General features: G+C 39.5%; 3 protein-coding genes across 3 annotated transcripts; 1 reads left to right on the top strand and 2 right to left on the bottom strand.

Moving 5' to 3' along the window:
- Nucleotides 1-111: 111 nt before the first annotated feature.
- elapor1 (endosome-lysosome associated apoptosis and autophagy regulator 1) lies at nucleotides 112-9,054 on the bottom strand. Its single transcript, XM_026367881.1, has 22 exons — nucleotides 8,959-9,054; nucleotides 7,114-7,234; nucleotides 6,822-7,002; nucleotides 6,555-6,702; nucleotides 6,379-6,459; nucleotides 6,178-6,283; nucleotides 5,919-6,068; nucleotides 5,559-5,647; nucleotides 5,181-5,358; nucleotides 4,598-4,726; nucleotides 4,330-4,420; nucleotides 4,122-4,227; nucleotides 3,898-4,035; nucleotides 3,359-3,622; nucleotides 3,097-3,273; nucleotides 2,867-3,017; nucleotides 2,165-2,258; nucleotides 1,952-2,053; nucleotides 1,608-1,734; nucleotides 1,164-1,342; nucleotides 902-1,067; nucleotides 112-825 (listed from the first exon to the last, which is right to left on the bottom strand). Exons 1-22 carry the CDS (start codon nucleotides 9,043-9,045, stop codon nucleotides 739-741), a joined length of 2,952 nt encoding a protein of 983 aa, XP_026223666.1. The 5' UTR covers nucleotides 9,046-9,054; the 3' UTR covers nucleotides 112-738.
- A 1,093-nt stretch (nucleotides 9,055-10,147) lies between these two features.
- On the top strand, nucleotides 10,148-11,931 carry c7h1orf194 (chromosome 7 C1orf194 homolog). The gene is made up of 5 exons (XM_026368628.1): nucleotides 10,148-10,335; nucleotides 11,087-11,203; nucleotides 11,290-11,405; nucleotides 11,517-11,626; nucleotides 11,832-11,931. The coding sequence occupies exons 1-4, from the start codon at nucleotides 10,261-10,263 to the stop codon at nucleotides 11,617-11,619; spliced, it is 411 nt and encodes a 136-aa protein (XP_026224413.1). The 5' UTR covers nucleotides 10,148-10,260; the 3' UTR covers nucleotides 11,620-11,626; nucleotides 11,832-11,931.
- Nucleotides 11,932-12,374: 443 nt separating this feature from the next.
- On the bottom strand, nucleotides 12,375-22,575 carry smc5 (structural maintenance of chromosomes 5). Its single transcript, XM_026368823.1, has 23 exons — nucleotides 22,362-22,575; nucleotides 21,731-21,872; nucleotides 21,431-21,483; nucleotides 21,029-21,191; nucleotides 19,867-20,001; nucleotides 19,472-19,612; nucleotides 19,197-19,358; nucleotides 18,747-18,818; nucleotides 18,170-18,425; nucleotides 17,912-18,066; nucleotides 17,699-17,812; nucleotides 17,473-17,567; nucleotides 17,225-17,357; nucleotides 16,617-16,960; nucleotides 16,349-16,472; nucleotides 15,780-15,902; nucleotides 15,518-15,643; nucleotides 15,251-15,346; nucleotides 14,932-15,036; nucleotides 14,690-14,809; nucleotides 14,013-14,192; nucleotides 13,143-13,238; nucleotides 12,375-12,836 (listed from the first exon to the last, which is right to left on the bottom strand). Exons 1-23 carry the CDS (start codon nucleotides 22,523-22,525, stop codon nucleotides 12,702-12,704), a joined length of 3,234 nt encoding a protein of 1,077 aa, XP_026224608.1. The 5' UTR covers nucleotides 22,526-22,575; the 3' UTR covers nucleotides 12,375-12,701.
- Between the last annotated feature and the right edge of the window lie 332 nt (nucleotides 22,576-22,907).

A 22,907-nucleotide genomic window follows, 5' to 3' on the forward strand; every position in this document is an offset into this window, starting at 1 on the left:
AACAATAAATATACTTTTGTTTAAAGCCATGACATCACAAATTATGTCATGGCTAATGTAATTATTTCCATGCTTTGATCTTATGTAGAACACTTGAAGGCAGTATTCATTCATTTTTAATTCCAGGAGATGCACATCTTTTGTTGTTTTATTGCAGAAAATATCTTTACTGCACAATAGAACTAGATAATATCTGCTAATATCTTCTTTGGTGCAGCATCAATTTACAGCAAAGGCTGTAACAATGTAATTCACATGTTGAAAAACAACATAAAACTGAACTATATAGCTGGTCTAATATATATTAAAAAAAAATAGAGTAGGATGATGAAAAAAAAAATTTAAACAGAAAGGCAAAAAAAATGAAATACACACTAGTTAAAAGTTATGGAAAACATCATAAAAGGAAAATACAGTCTCACACATGTACAAAAAGTGTAACTTTATCCACAGTTTGGGTCTTAGATCATTTTAAAAGACACACTGAAAGCCTTGAAAATACAGAATATCACCAATATGGAGATTTTCTATTTCAGCATTAGGTTCGCAAACCTAACATTTGACTCTAAATAAAACTGTGACCCTTTTTTAAAACTCCCTCCGTAAATCCAAATCTTTCACAATAAATAAAATTAATTCACAGCCACAATCTGTTTTCAAAGATACCTGTTGGAACTGAGCAGATTTTAAAACATCTAGACTTAAAACAGTTTCTCTTCAATCTGCGTGTCCTCCAATTTAAGCATCATCTGAGTCTTCTTCCTCTCTTTGCCGGAGAGACGATGACGACTTAAGTGGAACTGAGTCAAAACCGTCTGATGATCTCTGAAAACACATTAACAACATGAAACATGGAGGGCTGCGATATTTGTAGCTCCATTCGCGTTAGGTGGTTACTAACCTCTCGTGAGAAAGATTTCATTTTGGTGAAGAAGGATTTCTTAGTTAGGTCCATGAGGTCGTCCTCTGCGTCCTCCCCTTCCATTATAGCACAGCTGTCTGCAGTGGGAAGCTCACATTCTTTACCCCCTGTGGTCATCTTCAGCTTTGAGTACTTATACTGCAACCTGCAGATGAAGGATGTCATTGTAGATTAGGTTTTGTCTTTGGATTAGTTTTCATTTTATTTACTACTGTTACATATGCAATGCTTGTTGCCTCACTTGCGAGTCTTCTTCCAGAAATAACAGCTGAGACCAACAAGTAGCACAGCGGCGATGGATCCTGTGGAAACACCAAACTTGAGCCATAAATCCAGAGGCACACAAGCGCTGACTTTTTGTGCTGGTAGGGACTCTCCTCCGTAACACTGCAGCGGCTGCTGCCACACATAAGTAGTTCTCTGAAACACAGACAGTGAGATTTGCCTTGATCACTCATCAGTTTATACAATTATTGGACATGTAGCCACTGCCATTGTTTTCTGCCTGAGCGTTAGTCTCATGTCTGTCCATCAAATATGTGTGTAGCTTCAGTCAGGTGCTGATTAACTTAGCTGATATTAGTACCTCTAAGTATTTCTTTCCACACAGATGGGTTTGTGATGTAGCTGTGATAGGTGTGTGTTGTAGAGGAGGTGAATTGTTTTTGTCATTGTGCAGCACTACCTGTATTCCCTGGATACAAGCACTGACAATCTCTTTGTAGTGGTTTTTGGTACAGAGTGGACATGCATGCTGGCTCTGCCACAGAAAGTGGAAACTACAACCATCACACGTCCCCTCTGAGCAGTTACTGTGAAGAAAAACAAAGGAAGAGAGATGTTTAGAAACTTAATGTGACAAAAATTTGCTCCAATGTATCACTCATCATGTCCATCGCGTATCTACAAAGAGCTCTAGCTCAATATGTGACATGATGGTGCCAAAATCACTGTTGAAATACGTAATGTGTCCATTCTTGTCTCATTCTTCCCAGGTCAAAAGTTGAGCCTTGTCATGATGTATAATACCTTGGCATAGTGATGTGGTCTTTAGCAGTCACTGTGGGACTGCATCTCAGTCTGATGGTAGCTGACCTGCCTTCTTTACAAGCCTGAGTCGTCTCACTAGACCTGGAAAAATCACAAACATGTCAAACATAAAGGATATAAATTACAACCTGAGATGATCTGATTGCTTTTTAAGCATCAAAGACATTCTACATAAAATGTGATTTCATTTACTTGTAATAAAATATGACATCTGGCAGGCCAGACGTTGCAGGAAACAGCCCATGAGGAGAAGAGATGCCGCCCAGGGTCGTGTCAGTGGTCACACCTTCACAAGACAGCACGCTGTTAATAACTCACAATATGACAACTAAACACTAATAGCAGTTCTAATGTTTGCCATCATGGTCACGTGTGTATGACCAGTCTAAGATTTCCTAGTTAGCAAAAAACATAAAGTAGGCTGATGGGAAAGTATACAACTCATTTGAGGGCAATTCATCTAATAAATATAAAAACATTTCTCACAAAACCAAAAATATCTGCCTCAGGGTCACCAGAGTCATTTCTATTGATCCTCTGGCGATCATGGGAATCGACACAACATGTCACTGCAATCCATCCAATAGTTGAGATATTTCAGTCCCTTACGCCACATGATCAATGTGGGTAAAATGCAGAGACAACAGTGACCAACAGTGTTCGTTTTCTTGGATCAGATAAATAAGTAAATGTGAAATTCTGATGCAACACACCACCAGCATGTGTGGCCTTACACAACAGTGGCTCTGCATGTGTTAAAGTTCATCATATGTAATCGATGTGTATTGCCTTTAATTAATATCTGTATATTTTTAGCACACATTTCAGCAAATCTTTCATAAAAACATATCCTTCCAATGATACTAATATATGGCTTCAGCATTAAGTTCATACCAATGAGTGAGTCACCAATGAGGAAAGGCTGGGAAGACACGATGCTCTGACTCCTGATTTCAGAGGGAACCACAGTGGACTGACAGACATAACCTCTGACCTCTCTCCCACTCTCTGTTACATTGTCCACACACGTAGCTGGAACTTGGCCCTGTATGAGAAAAGCAGCAGGTTAAAAAGGGCGTCACATAAAATTTGCCAAAAAGAGAAAACAGCCACAACTTTCTCACCTCTTTCCCACACAGACCCACACGAAAGTGTTGGAAATATCTCAGGCCTTTGCTGGTAAAGCGGGGGCTGCTGTTGAACCCAGTGACATTGGACAGAGGAGAGAAATCATAGCGCAGCAGAGTTCCTCCTCTCGTCTGCATGTCCAATGTACAGTCACTGAGGCAAGAGGAGTAGGCCTGGAGGAAGAAGTCAGGGTGACGATAAGTAAACTGATCAGATGTATTCAGAGTTTTTCAGCAGACAGGATTTTATTCTCCTTACTTTGTTTCTTATTGTGTTTGGTCCACACTGAATACAAGCGGCCTGTCCAACTGGATGCTGGGCTTTGATGAAGGTGTTCGGTGGGCAGCTCTTACACTCTCCCGTCCTGTTGACCATGTAGTGTCCCGCTGGACAGGGAACGCAGGCAGAGTCGGCTTTGCCAGAGCTCACGGCACAGCGGCGACACTGTGAGGCCACACCTCCGACTACATTGGTGATGTAGATGGAGTAGATCTTTGCAACATCAGCGCTATATTTCCTCTCCTGCAAAAAAGAGTAACATGAAAGTCAATTTGAGAGCCACCATTGTTATTTTAGAACATGCTTCTAGCTTCCTCTGACATATAATTATAGCTTTTAACAGGTTGTTTGTTTGTTGATTTGTAATAAGGTGATGTCCAGACAAAGCAAACAGCACAAAGAGATAATTCAGACTTCCACTGACTTCAACTAAATTGAACCGTAAATGAAAGTCACAACTTTAAAAATACATTTCAAAAACGAATCTTTAAGGGTTAAAGACTGAAACTGTTTCTCACTGTGTTAAATTTCCCTGTTCGTTGAAATGTCCAGGCGAAGGTGACGGTGCTGTTGCTCTGGATCAGGTAAGAATACGACTGTTTCCTGTTGCTGCCGTTCCACCGCTCCACTATGTTGTTATTCCACTCGTTATAACCCTGCAGAGAGACACACACACATCTTATTATATATTTATAAAATCACCAAGCTTAACGTGTGATAATAATATTGTCTATTCACTCACTGCCAGGAAGAACAATTTGCAGTCAGCTGAACAAATGGTCTCAAAGACGAAGGTGATTCGCGATAGTTCACTCCGTTCTCTGTCCTTGACCGTGGACTGAGGCAGGCTGTGTGTGAGTGACAGGTTATTCAAGTTTTACTGCACTGCACTGCAAATACTACACTGTACTGCATGTATATTCCCTTCAAGAAGACCAGCTTGACTTCACCTGTATCCAGGTACGTTGAGAATGAGCATCAGGTAGTCTGTGTCCTGATCGCCGGGGGTTGTGTAAACATACTCTCCGGCCACCTCCCATGCTGTCATCACAAATAAAAACAAGTTAAATAAAGCACAAGTGAGTAAAGGTATTGCTGTGAGCAATTCAAAGTACAATAGTATAGTAAAATAGTAGCACAGTAGTTTGGTACAATCTTTACTCATTGTCTGCGGTTCATTCAGTAATACTCTAGGATAAGAGTAGTATGAAGACTTACCTGTGTTGTGATTGGAGTTTATGGCCTCTGGTCTCAAGATTGAGCTTCTCATGTTGCTCGGTATCGTGTTCCACCATTTGTACTCAAAGCCCACCACCGGTTCGGTACCAACAGGGCACTCAGTGCATGCTGTAAATAAGTCATTTAATTATGTATGTGTAAAGATATAGGCTTTACTATGTAATTGAATTTTAATTAACGCCAAAGTTGTATCTGCATCTATCAGACAAGAGACTTTAAAATGTAGGAGGTGGGACATAATCCCTCATTAAATACATCATACGTTAATGTATGTATATACACTGTGTGTGGCTTTTCCTAGAAAACACCAACATGTTGTAGTAGTAGTCTCCTCTCCTTGGATGATAAAGATGCTCTATCAATATATTTACTTTCTATAGGTTTCCTAGAAATAGTTAATTAGTTACGGTGTTTCTGAACAAATATTCTCTGTATACTCTTACATACTGTACATGAATCCGCAGTCAATCTGCAAAAAACGCGCACATTAGCCTTGGATCAATCCTACCGGCAAATGATGAACATCAGACAGGAATGTAAAAAAGTAGTACTGAATCTGCACCTGTTCCATTTGAATAGAAGCCGCTGGTGCAGGGTTCACAGTTGGAGGAGTTTGTGACAAAGAAACCAGGGTTACATGGCGGACAGGTTTTCTTCTCCCCTGATGCAGGAAGGACCACAGCTCCTTCAATGGTCTCATTGCAGATCTTAGGTTCAATCCACTTGTACATGAGCTGAGTCTGAGACAAACAACGAACCCGACATGAATACATGAAAAAAAGCTACCACTGGCTCTGTGACATACACACAATCAGCCCACATCATTTATATTTAAGGAAACCTAATAGTTGCACCAGATGGCTGTGGCTAGCAGGATTCAGACAATGAAATCTGTCTCTTTGTGTGAACTCTGCCTCCACGCGTCGGTTTTCCATCTTACCTTTCCCTCAGAGTCACAGGGAGTGTGGGTGTAGAAATAGTCGCTGTTTGTACATGGTGGTCTCGGTTTGCAGCTCCCTGAACCAGCCTCTGGAAAAATAGAAACCAGGGCAGGGGAAACAGCCAACGGGCACGAGGAAAAACACACATCAAGATCCAGTGATAAGATAACTCTGTAACCACTTAAGCAGTAAGTGCCTTGTTTGCATGCAGATTACTTTACACATGTGTGTGAGGCAACATGCAAATACATAATAGTTGTAAGTTTAGACACATCTACGAGAACGGTGTCAAGTTATGAAACACACTGGTAGGTGATATGACTCTGTGGACTGAGCATTAAAAATGCAAACTGGCATACCTGAATATTTGCCCTGTTCACACTGATGGCAAACAGTTGCGCCCTTTGTGGAGTAGGTATCAGCAGGACATGGGGCACAGCGGGCAGATCCTGGCTTTGTGCTGTGGGTACCGGGTTTGCAATGAAAACACTCTGATGTGTAGGCTACCCCTGGAGGACAATGATAAATCAACTTTTAATGATTAACAGGAAAAAAGGGTTGAGGAGTGAACAAATGTTTGGAACTGCTGCACATGACACACTGCAGGCGTTGATCTACCTGAGATGGCAATGTTTCTTAACAGCACAGGTTTCACAGCACTGTCTAGCACAGTATATGTAGTCGTTCTCCAGTACAGCACGTTGTTTCCTTTGTTGAGCTCTACCTGCACAGGTTGGTCCGAAAAAAGAGAGAGGAGAACAAAATGAAAGCTGTTTGCCAGCAAGTGAACAGAAGTGCTAAAGGTGCACGTGGACAAACCGTGTGTTGACTCCAGTCCTTTTCAGAGATCTTCATCCACCGGCTTGCAGAGGCTGTGGACTGACACTGGTCATTCTGAACCTTCAAACGTGGAGAGAAGAACGAGAAACAATGAGAAAAATATTCTAGCTGAAATGAGCAACCTTTGTCAACAACAACCATTTTGAATCACTTACAAAGAATTCAAAGTAGATACTGTTGTCAGGGTAGAAATATTCAAAGAACACAGTTCCAGGTTTCTTCAGGCTCACAGCATAGGACAGCGTCGCGGTGCACTCGTCCATGTTTGAGGCTACATAATCCCCCTTTGGTGTCCAGGTTGAACTACAAAAAATATTAACGGCAGAAAACGAGTGATGAGCTGAGCTGAAACCACTGAGCAATTTAATCAATCAAGTCACAATGACAAAACCACTTTTATGTTGAAACAAGTATGTACTAACTTGGAGCAGTCCGTGTGGGCATTCCAGTCATTCACCGTCACCCCCTGTGTGACAAAACCTGTCGGCAGGCTGTCCCATTCATCGAAGGCTACGCCGGTGCCCAGAGAGTAGGTACCTGCAGCACACTTTTGACACTTCTGCGACCTCATGTCAAGGAACTCTCCCTCACTACAGGAGAAAGCTACGAGAGAAATGGCAACGCACAGATGCAATCTATTATTTACATGTTAAAGCTTCCATACAGATTGACAGTGTGCAGAAAATATAAAAGACGGTGAAGTAGGATACTCACTGCACTGAGTGCCTTTGACTGGATCTGGTAGACCTGTGCATGTGTCAGCTTTGTTGGGAATTGCCACTCTCCATCGTGACCCGAGTACATCACACTCTGTGTACTCAAAGTGATAATCTGACTGCAGAGACAAAAACCACAGGTGTGAGTTTCACACAGCGGGATAACAAAAACATCTACAGCATTCACACATCTGGAAACTGGAGTTTTAGCTACAAAATGCCAAGACACTGAAAAATGTTAATTTCTCTCGTCTCAGCCCAATGTGACATTTTCAAAAGTCTTCTTTGTCAGACCAACAGAAATATATTCAGTTTATTGTTGTTTAGTTTCACATTCAAGAAAAAAATCCTAGAATTATGACTTGACTATCCTAATTGGTTGGCACTTTATACTGTATTTATTCTTTAAATCCTGTAGTTTTAAAAGAGAGCCTGTGAAAAGGAAGTGAAGCTGGGTCATCAGATTGTTTTAAACTAATTGTATCTGGATTTTTTTTTTCCCACCACTAGTCCAGCCTCTTTCACAAATAAAAGTTTAGGCAAATATTTGCAGAGGAGGCATTTCTCAACTGTCACTGTAATCTCACTCTTGAAGCTACTGCTCTGCACCTTTAGGGTTTATTAGCCAAGAACAAACATTCAATTTTAGTGTTGTCATAGGACTTTGGTGACAGCAGGAGCTCAGGTGCAAAGCTTTTTCTGTATCTGTCACATTTTTACACCTTTTGGAAATACTTTTTAAGTAGGTGACTGATAAACTCTGTCCCACCCGTACTAATCTTATTTGGGATGCGATATGACTTTAAAGGTTACATTCTTAATCTGACACAGTGTAATCTCAGGATTTGGTCGCTGGTCAACAGCAGGTTGTATTTTTCCTGGGAAGATCACTCAGCACTGAGGCAAGCCCACACCGCCTCATGGGATTAATGGTTAACAGAAACACAGCGGCAGCAGCAGCAGCACTCCTCTGAGCCTGTGTTTTCGATTAGAGCTGCTACATTAGCTGTGGTCTGGGTATCGGATGAACATGGAAAGATCTGATGTAAAAATGTATCAAGGTGGAGATGTACTGAAGCCTAATCACCTTTTACACAAACACACGGAAACCAAGGAAACAGGACATCGTGACCACCGTACCTCACGGTCACCAGACTGGCACGGAAACAAAAACACCTGCTGAAAGCAGCTGCTACAAGAGTTCAACCTTTATTAGCTCACTAAACCTAAAATAAAAGCCCACAGGCCTCTAGTGCTACTCACCCTAAAGTAACGCCCAAGATATTCTGATAAAAACAAAACATTTTGAATATTATCGCACATTACTGTTGTTATGCAAAGTGAAAACAGACACAGAAGGATGACGAGAGCACAAGCAGATATGGGAGTTTTAGTAAAACTAATTTTGATAACGACACTGATAACTAGACTGAAGTGAGGAAATATGTCAGACTCAATGTAACATGTGTCCAGTTCCCACACACAATATATGTCCCTGGATGTGACAGAACAAAGGCTGAAATGAAAACGTCCATTTAAGTTTTGTTTCTTCATTTTAAGACGATAAGAAGATGTTTTCCATCAGCACAAATTTAAACAGCCTTTGAACCAGTTTTCTATGTCCTTCTTTATCAGTCATATCAGTAATTGGGTCAAAGTGAGTATAAGGCTTGTTTTCTTAATATTATAAATATTTATGATATATTTATTTATATAAAACACGTTTGATTTCCTAGATTTGAAATTAATGTATTCATTATTTCCAGCTTTTTACTACTGACACAATTTATTGATAAGGTTGTATATTCAGACAGGTAGCAGCTATTAAACTATTAGAACTCACCTCTTTGCACATGGGCAAATCCGCAGAAGTTCGTGCAAACAGCAGCCACAGTATGAAGTGGCTCAGGTGACCCGGGCCTCGCTGCATCGTCGCCTCTGGTCGCTGCTGAAGTGATGGAGGTGTCGGAGCAGGGAGTCGACCTGCGCCCTCAGGTGCTGCCAGCCCTGCGGCTGGGGGCGTGGCTTCACGCTCAACGTGAACAAATAGCGACAGGTGATTGGCTCTGCTGCCAGGTTTTACACTGAATCATCCTTTAATGGCCCACAACAAGCTGTTGGTTATTACTTCAACACTTACATCTACTGTTTCCAGAAAGGAAATATAAACAATCTACACGTACTATTAGCACCTGATAGAGCTGCAGGTATAAAAATAGTATTCAGGCTATTTCAGCTATTTACACATCTATCTATCTGTTTATCGTTCGGAAATTATATTAACTCATAAATATTTAAGAAGACATTGAATGTTGATGATGAGTAAATATGATTTAATATAACATATGTTTGAGAAGTGTAATCTGGAAAATACCCACTCTCAAGAAAATGTTTTGAATATAACCAAAAAAATAAATAAATAAATAAAAAACCCAAAGCTTCACAATATTAATACTGTGTTCAACTAGTTTTCACTTTTAAATCAGTTTGTTTAAAAGCTCAAAATAACAGTGTCTGTAACTTGAAACGAGAAAATGAGGTGAATTACTTCATGAGAAACACATAAAAATACTGAGATTAAATGCATCTAAATATTTTAAAAGCAGGTCAGCAGGGGTAGAAGTAATAAAACTCAATGCTCAAGTAAAGGTGCTGAAGAAGTACTCCACTATACTACTTGGAGTAGTTCTTCAGTCAAGTTGAAGTACGAACAAAAAGACCAGCACTATAAAACTAAACTAATGTAGACATTTTAAAACGTTGTTTAAATAATCGTGATGCTATTGACAACACAAATAATCAACCTTAGATCAGATTTATTTAACATTTATACAGAAATGTAAAATGTGCAGGCCTTCTTTATATTAGTAGATTCAAGGGGAACTTCAGAAGTAGGACAAAGCAGAACTAAATCAAAAGTGTACTTCTAAGTACAGTATATGAGTAAATGTACTTCGTTACTTTCCACATAACACAAACATCTGCTTTAATATGGACGGTGTTCGTTTTCTTTTGAAAAGGTTTAACCGGAAGTTTTTGGTTGCTAAGAAACCAAGTGCTGGACATCCCAGAGTTAGCTAGAATAGCAACAACAACATCCAACTTATCAGCACATATCGCATTTAGCATCGTGTTGTCATTAAACATGTCGAGCCGGGACCCGTTCCCCTTCCCGAGGTTTGAAGACGGCTTCACGCTCAGCAGCTTCAGGCCGCAGCAGGTGGGTCAGGAACCGGCGGACAGCCAGCTCCGTACTGCTGCTCTGGGTTCATGAGAACCACTTAAAATTAACTTAAACCACCAGGTGACATGAATATAAGTTCGTGTGAGACTTAATTCCTGATCCTGTTACTGTAATAACAGGACATACAGAACATTTTTCAATGTCGAAAGGATGGAGTTAGCTAAATATACTGTGTTATTTTGAATTAACATAATCTACAACTATAAAGACAAAGAACTGGTGCCACCGAGCAGCTGATCCAAAGCCCCCAGGGCTCTGACCAGCTGGGAATCACGCCTTTAGAAAACAAATGATTAAATGATTGTGAAGTAGTTAAACACAGCAGAATAAACATAAAATACAATGGAGGAAACAGTTTGAGGTTCTCATTCAAACAAACTGTACTTAGAGCTCGGGCAGATTTTTAGGAAGCATTTTTAATTTTGATTTAAATCTTTCTGTTGCTTGTTACATGTTTGGGCTCAGTTCTGATAAGATTATTAAGTGGATAAAAAAATAAATAAAACTAACATCTGTGATGACAGATCACTTATTAATGAGCACTGTTTCAGGTTTATGTGGTCCACTCCTATATTAGGATTTTATTGTAACGCTGATAGTATTTCTTTGGAAAACACACATTTGAAAAGTAATTTCACGTTTTCCACTCTTGGCATAAAGGTTTATATTTTATGAAACATTTTTTGTAATTTTGCTGATTATTTTTGTTGTTGTTCCTACTATGCAGAGAAAAACTTACAATAAACCAACACACATCGCCCAAATGGAGGAACCCTGGAGCCGCCTCCATGATGCTGCAACTCTGGCCAGCACCCGGAGAAGTGTTATGCATTATGAGAACCAGGTAATTTCCAGGAATTTCTATTTTAAATTATGAAAGCATAAAATAAATGAACAGATATGCACCTTCTGCGCCTCTCTTGACCTCAGGTTTCACACGACAGCCTCGACTTCCAGTTAAAGTCGGTCTATGATCACCACAAGGACTTTTTTAGCAGTAAGAACCAGATTCTATACCAGAAGGAGACCGTCTCTGAGGAGAACAGGTTGGTGTTTGTGATGTGGAGGTCATGGACTGGCAGTATAGCCTCACTGTGTCGTCGGTGGAATTTCAGAACTCAGATGTGGTCATTTACAGTTTTTCATGTTTACAACAGGAAACAGGAAAACGTAAAGCACGACATGCTGGAAATGGAACAAGAGAAAGAGATCAGAGTGTGGGTTGACCCACAGAGGCGCTCCATCTACAGCATTAAGTGAAGAACAGGTGAGGTTCAGTTGTCTTATGATCCATTTTAGCAGATGTTTGTGCGTAGAAACTAATGTTAAGAAACCTAACGCTTCTGATTCAAATCCCAGACTAATGTAATCTGACTCCAGATTAAACCCCAAGGAGCCTGGGGAGAATCTGCCTTTGTCTGAGGCAGGGTGTGTCCCAAACACTCACACAGTGCCCTTTATTTCCTCTACAGACATTTTCAAATAAGGACTGTGCCAGGAAGAATGATGGCAGTTCGTATTCAACATGAAGTTTCCAACATAAGAGGCCTGTAAATAAAAGAGTTTATTCACTATATTTTTGTACTTCATGTTTTTCCTAAAAAGAAGAAAAAATTACGAATACTGAATGGAGATGAACTGAAATCTGAAACTGTGGGAAAAAACTCTTAGAACACCATGAAACTGATAATTACATAAACCGTGCAACAAATAAACTACTTAAACATTTAAGTAGTTGCCATACTGAGAGACACAAATGGAGGAGAAGTGAGGTAACAGGTAAAGATTGACTGATATAACGAGTCAAGATAGTAAATTCTGAGCAAAGTATCTGTGGTGAAGTGTCAAGTTATAATGATGATGCAATAAGAGTTCTTTAAAAGGGTTCTGCAGGTAGTAATCAAGGCTCTAATTTGTTTGACTGAAATGCTGCAAAAGGATAAAAAAAAATAAACATACACACACACTCACCTCAAATACACACGTAACACATTTAACCAATCTCAGTCACTCTATTCATTTAATAATTTATTTATGACATCTTGAAAATTCTGTATTGCTGTTACAGACATAAAACAAAATAATTTGACGCTAGTGAACTTGTATGCTGGGACTTAAGAATTAAGGATCCGAATCTGTTTGTGGACTAACTGTTTCATCTATCCCATGTGAGAAACCGAATCTGACAAAAGTTAAAGAACATTAATTACTCTATTATAAAACAAAATTTTAATCTTTTTTCAAAGGCTGACACAGAAATTCTTTATCATAAATGATAATCAGTTATAATTTTACAGTCTTATAACCGTGAACTCAGACAGCTTGAGGTTGACGTGGCAGATTCAAGCCCGGGCTTTTCTCTGGAGACACCGTCTGATGAAAGCCTTTTCATCCCACTGGTTGGGAGGGAGCATGTAGGGGCCGTTGTGAACACACAGGATGGTCATCTCCTCAGCATACTGGAGATTCTGCAGCAGCTGGAGACAGATGCAGCAGGAGACCAAGTTCAGGAAAACAAACAGTACACAGTCTGATTGGTACACAAACCTATTGTTGCAATATACCGTTACACATGAACATTTTAAATCTGAAATAAGGTTTTTGGCCACTTGGAGGGAGTGTTGTGAAACAAAACTGGCACATCATCAAGTTTGCTGAAAGGAACTGTACAAATAATTATCTTATAACGACTTCATCAACAAAGCAAAGGTGCATGTGAACACACACACTCACACTCCATGAAACACCTAAACACTGACTTGTTAGGAGGTAAATATACTCACTTTGGGTGTGATGAAGAAGTACTGGGACGTTGTCTCTTTGCAGGCTGTGCGGACAACAATGTCAAAGACTCTTCTCTCATTTACAGGATCCATTCCCTGCACAGAGAAGAGGCACAGACTTAGTCACAGCCACATAAACAAGAAGTGAGTGTTGCTTAAAGCTTTAATTTAAATTCAATTAAATCAAACCATTTTACTGCAGTGAAAGCTCATTATGTTATATCATTATGTTATATCATATGAAAAAGCAAAGAACAACCCAATACGATTTATGGGAGAAAAGATAAGATGTACAGTTATTCCTTTGGCACCTAAATGTGGTGGAAAGTTGACCACGGCACTTGGGTTATACTGTGCTTCTTTTGCAGCTCTGAGTTTGTTCTAGTCTCTCAGCACTTTCTTTAGCACTATGAGCTCATTTATCTCACTTGGATTATTTTTTATTTTACATAATTGCTCAGAGCATTTCACAAGTCTGTCATTAAAATATCATGACAAGCTCTCATTTATGGTTACATACTTGACGGAGTGGGTTATGTCATTTTAAAACAGAACGTGATGCACTGTTTTGATCACAGACATCAAAGTGGTCTTGTTTCGCCCGTGCCAATTATACAAAACCTCATGTCTGGTTTTCCTGGAGAAAATTACAACATCTTCAGTTGAGGGGCAGCTCTGTTCTGTGCATTTTTCTATGGTCGTGCAAATATATTTTAATTTAAAATTATGTTGTGATGAAATGTTGTAACACAAGTTCAAAAGGGCTGTTTAAGACTTTGTTTTGGAAGTCAGGTTAAAATTAGGGTCAGTTAAGGTTTGGGGTTAAGCATTTAGCTGTGGTGGTTAAAAACTGCATGTGAGAGCAAATACCTGGTTGATCTCGTCCACTACTCTGAAGGGGCAGCGGTTGAGCTCCTGCAGGGCCATGAGGTAAAGCATTGTGGAAACGCTGCGCTCTCCTCCACTCTGGTGGTGGGCGGTCAACTCGTGAAGCTGAGTGCTGCTGTGAAACTTCACGCGGATTCGTATCCCATACTTGTCATACTCCTCCTACAGGGGCAGATAGTCGACATTTGATAGGTTAATATATCTTATTAAAAAAATACTAACTACATATACTAATTTATACTGTACATGTGTGGTTTAAGTGTCAATGAAGGAGACATGTCACTTTCACATCATATCATTTCTATTTCAAACACATGTTCTATGACTGTTTCTATTCCTTCAAGTCACTAAAAAAAGGACAATACCTCTTCAGTACACTCCGAGGAACCAGTGAGATTATCCATTAAAAGGCAATCATACAACAACAATTTAAACTGTAATTTACATTTAAGAGAAAAAAAGTTTTTATTTACTTCAGACGGTATTCTCAATTACAGAGAATTTTACCATTTGATGTATTGGTCTCTAATTTGTATCTATAAAAAATGGCACTGTGGACCTGAATGTCACCCAGCATGACTAAAAAACATTGAATCATCCCTTTATTTTAAAAGGTCAGATCAACTTCTTGTGTTATAATATGTGTGTGTTGCTCTCACCTCATTCTCTGAGTGCAGATCCACCTCTCCTGCGCACTGCATAGAGCGGAAGAAATCGCTGAACTTGTCATTTATCTGCTCAACCAGCTGCTTTAGAGGGTTCAGCCAGCGTTCCTTAGCCTGTGACACACAATAAAAATCACTATACGCACAATTAACACAGGATTTCCATTCTGCCAAACTAAACCATATAACCATAAAACATATCCAGGAGGAACTACTGCAGTAAAATAGCCATGTACCTCAGATATGTTCTGTCGGTAGGCATTCAGGGCGTTGCTCTTGTCTTCCAGTTCTTTCTCCAGATGTTTAATCTCCTGCTCTCTCCTGTTGTACTCATCAACAACCTTCAACAGAGAGAGAACAAATATGAAAGACAACCAATAATAAATAAAAGGCCAACCATATATTACAAACCGTAACAATAAAATAGATTGTAAGGTCTTTTCATTAGTGTATTCCTCAGAATCTTTCTCTTAGAATTTAGTCATAAATTTTTTTTTTACAATATTAATCCCTCCTAGTGCAAATTAAACCTTAATTCCCATGTGCCCTTCTTACACTTTCGCTGAGGCCAGTGAAGCACTCCGCTCTGGACCGCTCTTCATTTAGCATGGCATCGATCTCATCCAGTGTGTCAGGCAGCTTGCTGAAAGCCTGCATTAACAGAAATGACACAAAACATTTTAAGTAATAATAATACTTCACATTTAATTAGCAGGAATTAAAAATGACAAAGATAATATTCTACAGAACAATGATACAGAAGGATAAGCTCACTTCATTCAGCTTTAATGAACCATAATAAACATTGTGATAGTCACTAACATTACGCAGGTCTTCAGGTAATGACTCATCGGGTTGCATTCTACAGATTGACTTTGCTCTCTTCAACAGGCCTTTGCATAGTTCTGTCAGCTGGACCTTTCTCTGCTCCAGGCGGCTGCATTTTTGCTGTAATAACAAACAATTAATATAAACCAGAGATATTTATTAAGAAGTAGATCATGAATCACATGAATTAACAAAGCAACAAAGTAGATGTTTGTTCACAAGCTCCCCTGCCTCCATGAGTGTATGTAACACTTACATCAGTGATCTTAAGTTCAGAGGCACCTTCTCTACAATCATTCTCCAGCTTGGTCTTCTCTGCTGTCAGCCCCACTGTCTCCAAGGCCAGATACACCTTCTCCATTGTCAGCTTGGCTCTCATCTACAGAGGGATAGAGAGACAACATAAATAGAGGAAGTACAAAACACAGGTTTGCACTTTTAAAAAAACAATCATCAAGATGTCAGAAATTGTCCACAGGATGTGTCTTCAGATATGGTTGTTTAAGAAATTACAAGGTGCATCGATTAAAGTTAAATAACTTGTTGCCAGCTAAAAAATATTATTCTATGCAATAATTATCCAGTGGGAGGCTCTTACCTATTTGCTTAGTTAAATCTAGGTGATGAAATTTTTATTTTGGAAGGGCAATGTATTGAAATATAAAAAGGTAGAAATAATAGTTGCTAGAAGATTAAAGACAGATAAAAACAGTGTGAAAACACAGAAGAATTGTAGCTACAGAGAAAAACCCCCAGTGTTGTTGAGAAATAAAGAAAAATAAAATCCACAAGAGTCAAATAAACAGCTTAGGTCTTTTTCTGTACCTTCATTTGAGCCATGAACGCTGCGACTATGGACACCTTCTGGCTATTGACAGTTGCAATTTTCTCTTTTGTCTCCTCTTCAATTGTCTTCAAGTCAATAACACTCTGCTCCATCTGCCTCAGACTAAATAAACAGATCTATTGTTAAAAGCTGCAGTAACTAAACATGGACAACATGAAGAATTGAGCTATGATGTAAAAATAACATTCAAAGAAAACTTTCTGTGTATGTCACAGTATTGCTTATGATCTTTTAAGGCAGACTTACCTGTCCTGCTTGGTGCTGATTTTCTGCTCCAGTTGCCTTTTTTTGCCCTTTAGTTCAGACAAACGCTTCTTCTCTGCCAACAATTCGTTGTCTTTGCGATCCAGGGCAGCAGCTTCCTTCTGCAGGGTCTTCATGCGTTCATCGATGTCTCGTTGTTTTGAATGACAGGTCGTTATCTGCTGCTCCAGCTGACGTTTTTCCTCAGCATCCACAGTGATGGTGAGATACTGTGAAGCGTGCACTGCAGAGTTACTAGTACTAATCTTGTTTGAGTAAAAGGACCTCTTAACTGTGTACCTCTCATCCTTTGTGTATAACACCTTGAGGTACGGCTCCTCAATTACCTGTGAAAAAGAACATAAACATGAAGGTGGAGGTAAGCAGAGACACCTTTAAAAAAAAAAAAAAAAGACACATACATACAATAAAAGGTTAAGCACAAAGTATTCTTAACAGGTCGTCTTTATGAATTATCACGTGATCTTTACGCCTTTGTGCCTAGTTACATATCTTATTGACATATCATATCTCAGACCAAAATTCTCTTTAAATTTTACATCTATTGTTGTCTTCTGCTAACTTAATATAATATGGGATGGGAAACCAACCGTTCTTATCATGGCTTTGGTTTGATCACTGCCCACAGGAACATCGTGCACCTTGTACTGGTGACACAGGTAACTCATCACTTCATCAGGGGCATCAAACGTCTCACGCAGGTAGGTGTAGAACCCAAAACGCCTGCAAGTAAATTTAAGAACATTAACAATAAGAAACCACCTGTGATAAAAATACGGACAAAATACATTCACACACAGACATACACAAAAGCTTAAAACAATTAATATTTTCTCACCTCATGGACTCAATAGTTCGTGATGGTGGTCGCCTAGAACATGATTCCTCTGGAGCAGCGATGGAGTTCACCTTTAAGTTCATCCTGTCACGGACCTAAGGGGTTTTTAATTCGGTTAGGGTAGACACTGGATACCAGATATTTGTCTGATGTTAAGCTCAACTAGAATTTGCATCAAGAGTCATTATGACAATCATACTGTCATGCTTTAATGCAAAAGCCTGACCTCAGTCATGAATCTCTCCATGTCATCTTTCCTCTGGAAGACAAATGCCCGCAGGTCGTGGAATGGGATGTGATTCTCCACATATTTTGCAAATTGGTGCTCTCTCACATTGATCTAAGAAATGAGGAAATACCATTAGCATCACTATTAAAATACAACCACTGTTCAAGTCTTCATCCAGATACAAAACCAATATGGTTCACTGGGACTCACCACCAACATCATGGGCTCGTGGATATTCCCATTAAACATTTGTCTGTTTTGTCTGAGCCACCTGAGAGCAGTATGTGTGTCCCTGTGTCGTCCCCGCAGCTTCTCCTCTTTAGCATTCATCAAGTTGTTCATATCACTGAGCCTCCTCTCCAGCACTGGTAGAGTTGAAGTAACCATGTGCATCATTATAGGTGGTATTACAACTGAAAACACTACAAACTAGTTCAGAGGACACTGCACTGTTTTTGGGAAACTCACTTATGCACTCAGCAGCAAGGTTATCCTTCTCTCTGCGTAGGTCAGCCTTCTCTCCTTCAATCTTGGCTCTCTCCTCCTGGATGTGTCTCAGCTCAACATTGACGGCATTGATCCGTGGCGTCACATCTGGTTGGTCGCCAACTTTAGCAAGCTCTGTTTTCAAGTCCTCTATGGTCCGTCTGGTGTTGTTGATTCGTTTCTGATGGTCTTCCTCCTCCATCTGTTTCAGTCTTAGTTTTTGTTTAATATCATCAATCTGTACAGAAGAACAGTGAAACATGTCATTCACTATTAACACTCCAAGGCTGCAGGTCAAGTCTACTTTACACTGGCACATAGGCAGCTAACGGCAATACCTTGTCCAATATGTTCTTCCCTGACCATCAGGTATTAATTTTAGGAAATTGCAATACATAAGAAAGCTACAAAACAAAACTGCCACCAGCAGTGTGAATGTTTTAAGGACTGTGGCCAATATGGAGATGAAAGAACTTGCACATTGAGTTTGTCTATACCTAAGACATACATAAAGATGTTTTTTTTAATAATAATAAAAAAAAAAAACTATGTGACTTACCTCTTTGTTTTTTCGATCCAGTTGATCTTGTTTCTGCTTGCACTTTAGTGAGGCTTCTTTGATGGCAGCAGTCTGAAAAACATCCACCTCATCGTCACCATATGTTGAAGTATGTTCTCTTAAGAATCACAAAAAATATGTTAACATTTTATGTGTTTCTGTGATCAGCATAATACCTAATCGTAAACACATAATGATTAATTACAATTAATATGAAAATCTCCTTGATGTCCAAGGCTTTCCATCGATCTACTTAAGTGCACTTATTACATTACACATACTTAATTGAAACATTATAAAATTATATCTGGCTGAAAGTAAATTAAATAATGTTTCAATGGAATTAAAAAAAAAAGACCACACATTGTTGTCCATGTGTCTTCTTTTAGACCCAACTCTCGAGACACATCTCTTATTAGTCAGAGAGAGTAACAATATTTTCTTTCACACCTTCGCCTTAATTTGTGCCTCAGTGGGCTTCAGCTGGTTGTCAATCTCCTGGATCTTCCTCAGCATGGGAGTCTGGGCCTGTTTCAAGGCAGAGAGCTGCCTTTTGGCCTCATCTCGTTCCTTCTTCACTCCCTCAAGCTCCTTGCGAGTGGTCTCATACTCCTAGTGCCACAGTAAGAGAGACAGAGCTTACAGTCAAAAGAAGTCAATTTTATTGTGATTGTACAGTGTTCATTTGTGTCTCTTTATTTCAGTGTTTCATTGAGATCACTCACCACCCATGGTTTCTTCTTCTCAAGCAACTCAATAACATCTAAATGTCTTTTCTTCTCATAGTAACGGTTCACATCATGTTTGTTCCTCTCGTTCCTCTGCTTGGCCTTCTCTAGAAAGCTGGCCTTCTCCTTTACAACATTCTGAAGAGAAACAAACCATGAACAACCCTAAAAAACTCAAAACACTGCAAATCTGCTTTTAAATGTTTTCTATATGGAGAAAAAAAATTAAGTACTTCATGGTGTAACATTGATTTTGCTTCATAAGTACCAAAGTTTGTTCTTGGATTTTCTCAACAGGTCTTCAAATGTCATTCAGATTTCTAACTAAAGCCTATGTTTTTTTAAACATTTTAAGTTAACAACAAGCTGTACATGAGAATGTAAGTGTTTACCTCAAGTTCACGTTCTTTGTTGCGGAAGTTTTTGAGCTCACAGTGGTACTCATACATCTCCGGTGGCCCCACTGATTTCTCAGTTGCCTCCAGCAACTCAATTTTGGACATCTTGGCAAACTCTCCCACTTTTTCCTGTAGGTACACATTAACCACATAAAAGAGGAAACGGAAATCAGTGAGCCAAGTGCTTCTACAGTGGCAACAAAAAGTATGTGTACCTTTTGGTGTTTGGTGTTTTTTTGCATTAATTTAAAAAATAAATGTTATCTGGTCTTTATTGAAAACAACCAGAAGTTTGCTTCGCACAAGACGAATGTTTGAGCCATACCTCCCCAAATGGAGCTTTCAGAAGATCTACAATCAAGATTTGTTGATTTACATAATACTAGAAAGGGTTACACAGTAATGTCAAAGACTTTAGAGATACACCATTCTTCAGTTAGATAAACAACCTACAAATGGAGACACTTTAGGACTCTGGCTACTCTACTAAGAAGTGGGCGGCCAATGAAAAGTCAAAATGACCCTAAGAGCACAACAAGATCAAACACTCATTAATGAGGTAAAGAAGCAACCATTAGAGACAGCAATAGACTTGAAGGCATCATTGAAACTGAACATCCGTGTTCATGAGTCTACAGTAGGTAAAACATTGAACAAGCAGGGTGTCTATGGCAGGAAACCACAAGGGAAGCTGCTGCTTACTCGAAAGATCATTGCTGCACCCCTGAAGTTTGCCAAAGAGCACATTGAGACTCCACAGCAGTATTGGCAAAATGTTTTGTGAACTGATGAAACGAGAAAGATTGAACTATTTGGAAAGAATACACAGCACTAAACGTCACTGCACATCATCGTGAAAACATAATCTCAATCACAAGGGTTCACATACTTTTTCCTCTGTCACTATGAGGTTTTAATGGTTGTTCTCAATAAAGACATGAAAGATCAGATTTTTTAGTAGTATTTTTTTAAGCACATTATGTTTTGTTTGTTTTTGTGTTAATACCCTTGACTTAGATAAGGATCTGATAAAGCTTTATAACAAATTAATGCAGAAAACCACAAAAATTCACTTACTTTTTCTTGCCACTATAGAGGTTACATTTAAGACACAGTTGCCTGTTTGCAGGCTTATACAGCAGAGAGACAAGCATACCTGAGGCAGAAACTGGCAGAGATTGCTGACTTGGATGCGCAGAGCTTTCACCTCCTCTTCCACTGTTTTCTGGTTACAGTGCCTTCCATTCAGCATCCACAGAGACTGATTGTTCTCCACGTGGATCTCTCTGTTTATCACTACATTACCACCACTCTTGTACCTTAAGTGGAGATATCAAGCATGATTAAAAATTTACAACAATATAATCCTTCAAGAAATGACTGCCTGGCTACAGTAAGATGTGCTGCTAAAACAGTGGTATCGTTTAAAGCGAGCCTGGTCTTCTTTGAACATGCTGAGTTACACTGACAAGATTACTATCTAATGGTGTCTAATAGCTTAGTTACATTTGTCCAACACATGCCTTAAATCTTATATATATAGTGAGATATAACTCACAATTCAATCTCAATAAATCCTTTCTGGCATCCACGTTTGACATAGAGTCCCACCTAAAGAAAAGAGTAATTATTTTAACAATCATTATTAACATTTCAATTAATTTGGAAGCTAAAATAAAGCATGTATCTGAGACAAACCATAACATATATGAAATAAGACAAAAAGACAAAAACAAACAACAGTATGCATATTACCTACTACTTTATTATGTATATGTATTTTAAGTTACTCATTGGCCTTCTGGAAAGATTTCATGGCCTAGTAAAGTTCAAAATGCATCTGCCATTGGCTCTTCACCTTGTCACCTCTGCCCAGGATAGCGGTCTTTCCAGCCAGACCCAGGCAGATGGCACAAACAATGCTGGACTTGCCAGTTCCATTGGCTCCAACAATCATGTTCAGGTTAGGTCCAGGGAAAACCTCAGAGTAGTCATAGGTCCTGTCAGAGTGCAAGGTAGATAGTGAAGGTTTTCTTGCAGTGGTTTATAGCAAAATGTAATATAAATATAGCAATGGGATACTTTAATTTAATTTGATCTGCTGGACTTGGAATGAGGTCAGTTGCTAAAGAAAACAAACTATCCACTGCGTTGTTTCCTCAGCTACAGCACCTTCTTTCACAGATGCCTAAAGTAAAAATAATAACATGGCATTAAGGAACTGTGACTTCATCCTGACATAGATTAACTCGGGGCTCCAACTCCAGATCTGACTTGAATTGGACAGTCGTAGAGTCACTGACACAGCCCAGCGTTAGCCTGTTTCGCAGAAGGGTTAGGGTTAGTGAGAGGTTAGCTAACACAAAAGGTTAGCATGTCGGCTTGTTTGTCTCGGGGATCCTCTCTGACACTAACCGCGGTTAGGTTTCACTTTCCACATGCTTTCTGTATCGCTGACTGACCGACGAGGAGCAGCAGCTTGAACTTACAGGAAGTTTTTCATGGTGATGCGAAGTATGGACCCTTCCACAAAACGACCCTCTTCCCCGGTTGCATCGCGCTGCCCGGCCACAGGCATGTTAGTGGACGTCTGGGAGCCGCTGTGACTAAAAGAGAACCGCTGCTTCTTGCTGGGAGCGGCCATGGCGAACATTTAAAAACGGCCAGACGAGGAAACGACGGGCACGTTGGGCCGCTCGCGCTTCGCCGCTGAAAGGTGGTTGGTCCAAAGCGGTCACGTGTATACACAATCTCTGACGTCATCGTCGAGCTAACGTTTAATCTCGCAGGATTTTGTGAGATTTCAGTATCAATTAACAAATAACAACAAATAATAATAATAATAATAATAATGAGAACTTATTTTTATTTATTGCTGTTCAGTGGCAACTTGACTTGTGTCTCTGAACTGATTAAGACTTCTAGATGGAAGGTGAAAAGTCCAGTTGCCACTGAACAGCAATTTTGGAATAGCATTACCTTAATGGCTGGGAATCTTGCTAAATAAAAATACAATATTTAATATTTTAACACAA

The sequence above is a fragment of the Anabas testudineus genome, chromosome 7, assembly GCF_900324465.2.
Source record: "Anabas testudineus chromosome 7, fAnaTes1.2, whole genome shotgun sequence".
Taxonomy (NCBI): domain Eukaryota; kingdom Metazoa; phylum Chordata; class Actinopteri; order Anabantiformes; family Anabantidae; genus Anabas; species Anabas testudineus.